Genomic DNA, 6,355 nt, shown 5'->3' on the forward strand with positions numbered 1-6,355 from the left:
GAAACTTGATGCAATGACATTACAGAGTAATACTATGATAATATTTACATTTCCAAAAGAAAATACCTCTATATGTATAATATTTTGCAAGATATGATTGTGTAGCATTTACCTAGTGCTATGAATTTCTATTTGACGTAAACAGGTAAGAATGTAATTTAAATGTATGGTAAGATGGTGCTTAAAACTGTAGTTCCTTTATATGTATAATATAGGTGTAGATGGTTCACTAAGTTAACATGAAGTTTGATAAATATAGTCTAATTAGATTCTAGCATGTGCATGTCTAAATTCAACATATATTAATATGTAATATTAGTCTCCTTTCCCCCAAATCACATACATTAAATAAAATAAAAAAACAACAACTCAGGTGGGACATGACTCATTTATTGTTCCTTGACATTTCTCTTTGATTCCATTAGTTCAATGTTTTTGAAGTTACAAAACATCTTAAAATAAATTACAATTTATGTACACTTTACATCGTTTCGAGTCAAAAGAATTATGAGGAAAGAATGACAGACATTGTTTTTTGTAAAGTAATGGCTGTTGGTACATTTTGTGCAGCCCAGAGCAAAGAACATTGTCAACCTGAGACAGATTTTAACAAGGATCAAGTGAGCATGTTTAGAAGCATTTGCGGTGGACAATGGATGGGCCAGCTTCATCATATTCTTGTTTTGTGATCCACATCTGCTGGAAGGTAGACAGAGAAGCCAAGATGGAGCCACCAATCCAAACAGAGTACTTACGCTCAGGTGGAGCAATGATCTGTGGGAAATGACAAGAAAGACATAAGGATGTTTGCTCATAGGAGATTCATTCATTATATTAATATCAATTAAATTATGAAAGCTGCTATACTATAAAGTATAATAGAAAATAACAGATTACAAAGGGATAATAATCGGGTTACTGCTTCCACAGTGGTCATTAATAGTCTTACAATTAAATGTACATGTAAAATAGTAAGGAATATATATGAGTGAATGAGTTTCTTGGAGAGAAGTACTGAATGTTCCATAAGCATATATAGCAACATTACCTTGATTTTCATAGTGCTGGGAGCCAGAGCAGTGATCTCTTTCTGCATACGGTCAGCAATACCTGGGTACATGGTGGTACCACCAGACATGACATTGTTGGCATACAAGTCCTTTCTGATGTCAATATCGCACTTCATGATGCTGTTGTAGGTTGTCTCATGAATACCAGCAGATTCCATACCTGGAATGTTTATAATAAAAGTTAACTTTAATAGAAACTATTCTATGTTGTGAGGAAGCAATACTATACAAATACAGAATGCATACCAATAAATGATGGCTGGAAGAGGGTCTCTGGGCAACGGAAACGTTCATTGCCAATGGTGATGACCTGTCCATCAGGTAATTCATAACTCTTCTCCAGGGATGAGGAGGAGGCAGCTGTGGCCATCTCGTTTTCAAAGTCAAGAGCGACATAGCACAACTTTTCCTTGATGTCACGGACAATTTCACGTTCAGCTGTTGTAAGCAATATTGAATTGAGTCACATACATAGAGACAAATATTGTCCATAAACAAAGAAGACCTACTTGAATGCTACACTGCAGTACAGTTAAAATATAATGTCTGCTGAAGAACCGAGCAGAAGTATCATGTCAGATAATCTGTGCAGACTACTTGACAACACAGGATTTTTATTTAATGAGAAAAATAAAAGTAATCAGGATTTCCATCAGCTTTGTACTAATATTAGTATGAAAATATATATCTCTACTTAACTAAAATTATTATAATAATAATAATAATAATTTTTCACTAAAAATATTCTATTTATGCTCATTTATTACTGTACCATATAGAGAGGAGAGAATTGCCTAACTATTGCTTACCAGTAGTGACAAAAGAGTAGCCACGCTCTGTCAGGATCTTCATAAGGTAGTCAGTCAGGTCACGACCAGCCAAATCAAGACGCATAATTGCATGTGGCAAGGCATAACCTTCATAAATTGGCACGTTGTGTGTTACACCATCACCAGAGTCTAGCACAATACCTGCAAGCAAAATAGCATTGAAATATTACAGCACATAGTACAGTGTAAAATGTCAAAATATAGCTAATGCTGTCAAATATTTTAAGGGGCATTGATTAATTACTCCCAGCCTCTCCTCATGCCCTGATAAAGAATATTGCGTGGGATTAAAACAAGCGTGGTTGAAAAAAAAAAGTGATAAATGAGATGAATGGAGTTGTATCACTCTGAAGCCCACCCACTTTTAATGAGGATTTTTTATCAGTAGAAAACAGTGGCACAAGGGCTTCACGGACATAGCCACACAGCCCAAGCACCATATATTTTTGTGTATTTACTCCAGTCAGAAGTATACAGATAAATCTGCCCTGTGTGTTTTTTTTCCTTTACAGACACAAGGAAGAGAAGTTACTTTTCATCATTCCATCAATTAAAATTCCTAGTGGGTGCTCTAAGACTCTTACCAGTGGTACGGCCAGAGGCATACAGGGAAAGCACTGCCTGGATTGCAACGTACATTGCTGGGACATTGAAGGTCTCAAACATGATTTGGGTCATCTTCTCACGATTGGCTTTTGGGTTCAATGGAGCCTCAGTGAGCAGGGTGGGGTGCTCCTCTGGGGCTACACGCAACTCATTGTAGAAGGTGTGATGCCAGATCTTCTCCATGTCATCCCAGTTAGTGATGATGCCATGTTCAATAGGATACTTCAGTGTCAGAATACCTCTCTTACTCTGGGCTTCATCACCTACATAGGAATCTTTTTGACCCATACCAACCATGACACCCTGAAAAGCACAAATGTAAAAAGGTAAAAATGTGCCCTTGCCTACCTTGGCTCAACATATCCCAAGATATCTAGCTTTCAAAAAAAATATTTCATGTGAACAATATAGATTTTTACTTACTAATCATATAAATGATTATTATATTATACATTAAATATAGTATACATACTTTTATCACACACAGTAATTGTACTGTGATGTTACAAATAAGTATAGTAAAACATTTGCCTCTCATATCCCTATGTGTACCTGGTGACGTGGACGACCAACAATAGATGGAAATACTGCTCTTGGGGCATCATCCCCAGCGAATCCAGCTTTCACAAGCCCGGAGCCGTTGTCGCACACAAGTGCGGTAGTCTCTTCATCGTCACACATGATGGTAGCTTTCTTAAAGGGTACAGATTAAACATACCATAATTATAAAAGGTTACACTTAATTTCCTCATGGCAATGGATAAAACGATGAATATAAATACACAGCTACCTATACATACATTAAAGGGGTTATCCCATCTTAGACAATGGGGGCATATCGCTAGGATATGCCCCCATTGTCAAATAGGTGCGGGTCCCACTTCTGGGACCCGCACCTACAAGGAGAACGGAGTCTGGGAGAGTTGTGGCTGGAGGACCCCGGGTTTCCCGGGGTCCGTCCACCACCAGGCGCAGCTCCCCGCCTCTCCCATTGAAGTGAATGGGAGAGCACAGCGCATGCGCGGCCACCGCTCCCATTTATTTCTATGGGGCCGACGGAAATAGCCGAGCCAGCGCTCGGCTATTTTCGGCGGCTCAATAGAAATGAATGGAGGGCGGCTGCGCATGCGTGGTGAGCCCTCCTCAACTTTCTTTGCTCCATTCTCATTGTAGGTGCGGTTCCCATATCGGACAATGGGGGCATATCCTAGCAATAGGCCCCCATTGTCTATGAAGGGATAACCCCTTTATAGGGCTGTCTCATTTCAGCAAGCGGCATTTAAAATTTAGAGAAAGTTAATACAAACCACTTACTAACGTATTGCTATTGTCCATATTGCCTTCATTTTCCGGCTTGAGTCATTTTTCCATCACATTATACATTGCTCATATCCAGAGGTTATGTCCACCCTGTAATCCATCAGTAGTGGTCATGCTTGCACATTATAAGAAAAAGCGAGGCCTCTCTGGTGGCTGGAATCATGGGAGCTCACATAGGAAAAACGGCGTCCTATAGTGCACAAGCACGACCACCATTGATGGACTGCAGAGTGGTCATAACCAAGGAAACAAGCAGTTTATAATATGATGGAAAAATGAATCCAGCTAGCAAAGGAGGCAATATGAAAAATAACAATATATTAGTAAGTGCCTTATATTAACTTTGTATACATGATAAATTCCATTTGCTGAATTGAGACAACCCCTTATTAGTAGCCATTAAAGGAATTCTGGCAGCGCCCAGCAGTGACAGCAGACTGTTCCTGGCCAGATCTGCTTAAATGCAGATGTAAAACATATTGAACCTGACACCACATTGGGTTAAGCAGTATCCATCGGTGCAGAAATACCCACTTCCTTCATTTTACAGTTCCTAGACAGTAAAAGACAACTTGTCTACCGGCAGACTGTTTGGAATTTCATCTGCTGCAGTTGTAAGTGATACTCCGGAGCTGATGTAACTAAACTCACAGAGAACGAAGAAGAAGTCATCGATACATATAGTTCTAGAAACCTGTCTTTGTACACATTATGGGTGCTTTTACACATAGCTTTTTACTGGCGTTTTCAACACTTTTGAGTTCTTTGCAGTGTTTTTTGCACCCGTGTTTTTGGGGTGTTCTCTTGTGGTAAAAATGCCAGCTCCAGATGTTAGTTAGCTAAAGGTCTAGGGGAAATATGAAAGGCAGAAAACACAAATGTTTTTTTGCTCCTGGCTTTTTTGTTAATAAAGCTAGTTTCACATTTGCGGCACAACATTCTGGCAGGCTGTTCTGGAGAGAACAGCCTACTGGCGTTCTCAGCATCCGGCACTGCTGGGTGTTACTGAAATGCCCGCCGGCCCCATTAACTATAAAAATATGCTGCGATTCGGATGGAAAAAAACACTACATGCAATTGTTTTTTAGCTGACCGATTCCAGGCTGTCCTGCAAATCTGAAAGAAGCCTTCAAGGGGTTTTCTGGGATTTTAATATTGATGACCTACAGTATTCTCAGAATAGGTCATCAATATCAGATTGGCAGAGGTCTGACAACCGACACCCCCACTCACATCGCAGCAGCGAGCAGGTGTAATTATTACAAGCCATCCCGTTCACCTGCTCGCCGCTGCGATGAGGATAGGTCATCAATATTAAAATCCTGGAAAACCTCTTTAGTGTCTTTTTATTTTTCTGACTTCCTATTTTTTTTTTAATGCTGCATGCTGTAGCTCCTGGGCATCTTTCAGGTGCTTTGCCAACACCTTCTATAAAGTGGAAAAGATGCCATGAAGAAAATGCTAGTGGTAAGATGCCACTAATGTGTCTGTGCCTAAAATCTGCCTAAAAAAAAACGATGCAGGGGTAGGGCTTTAATCAGAAAGGAGGTGGCGCTTTGTCATAAAGGGGACGCTGTCCCGCACCACTATTCTGACATTTATCAGCCAACCCGGGTCCTTGTGATAAAATAGTAAATCTAGGCAAGTGTGTGAAAAATTAAAACTGCCATAAAAAAAACTCCAAGCGGCCAAAAAAATGGTAATGGCAAAATAAAATAAAAACATTAGTGCCAAATCCATGCTGTGTAATGACCCTTAAACTGTATGGTAAAGTTAAACTGCACATTTCTAGTCAATAGCTTTCATTAGCATTTAGCAAGTCTCCTTCAGGTGACATTTTAGTAACTGCTGTATGGTTGCTGAGATAATCAGCTCTAGAAGCCATTCGTCTACACCTATTCCCGCCACTCCAGCTGAAGCCCCTTCCCCGATCCGCTCGTCTCACCTTGGGCTCCGGTCTGTCTCAGGCAGTGCAGGGGATGCTATGGCTAAGCTCGCTCAGGCTGCAGTACTGTCCACAGCCTATTTATATATAACCCATGCAACCCTTCCATTCCGTGATCTCTCCCCTTCTGTCTAGCCATATTAGGCTTCTGGGCAACGACCTTGCCCCCCTTGGGCTTCCAGACTGACCGCAGGGTGCCCATACATGGCCAGTCTGGCCGGGCATCAGGTAAAAGGAGGCTGGAGCCGTAAAAGGATTCACTTGGGAACTGTGGAGTGCCCGCTAATGCTGCCAGGTCTACGGCAGAGGAAGAGGAGACATGGCATGCAAAGCATGACCTGATAATCCCCCTTCACCAGCGCATCAGGGTGCGGGGCTCAGACAAAGATTTAGGGGGAGGGGGACAACTGTGTAGGAGGCCAGTAAACTGCAGTCAGCCCTGCTATACTAGGTCATGGACGGCTCCCGGCGGGAAACCTGAGGGGAAGGAATGATCTGACTGCACCTGTATAGGCAATGGCATCTCTGGAGCAAACTATGAATCAGAAATGACCCTCACCTACTGCAAAACGAGTTTTCTTAGT

The 6,355-nt window shown here is 41.2% G+C and overlaps 1 protein-coding gene across 1 annotated transcript; it reads right to left on the reverse strand.

Annotated features, from left to right (window-relative positions):
- Positions 1-369: 369 nt before the first annotated feature.
- LOC120998599 (actin, alpha cardiac muscle 2) lies at positions 370-5,917 on the reverse strand. Its single transcript, XM_040429312.1, has 7 exons — positions 5,772-5,917; positions 3,059-3,199; positions 2,485-2,809; positions 1,880-2,041; positions 1,317-1,508; positions 1,049-1,230; positions 370-774 (listed from the first exon to the last, which is right to left on the reverse strand). Exons 2-7 carry the CDS (start codon positions 3,185-3,187, stop codon positions 631-633), a joined length of 1,134 nt encoding a protein of 377 aa, XP_040285246.1. The 5' UTR covers positions 3,188-3,199; positions 5,772-5,917; the 3' UTR covers positions 370-630.
- Positions 5,918-6,355: the final 438 nt, after the last annotated feature.

Source organism: Bufo bufo, chromosome 4 (genome assembly GCF_905171765.1).
Source record: "Bufo bufo chromosome 4, aBufBuf1.1, whole genome shotgun sequence".
NCBI classification, from domain to species: Eukaryota; Metazoa; Chordata; class Amphibia; order Anura; family Bufonidae; genus Bufo; species Bufo bufo.

Coding starts and splice junctions, on each gene's coding strand:
- LOC120998599 (XM_040429312.1), bottom strand. CDS start 3,187: ATGTGTGACGATGAAGAGACTACCGCACTTGTGTGCGACAACGGCTCC. Junction 1,509..1,879: donor CTACTCTTTTGTCACTACTG/GTAAGCAATAGT, acceptor TGCTTACAACAG/CTGAACGTGAAATTGTCCGT. Junction 775..1,048: donor CCAGCACTATGAAAATCAAG/GTAATGTTGCTA, acceptor CATTTCCCACAG/ATCATTGCTCCACCTGAGCG.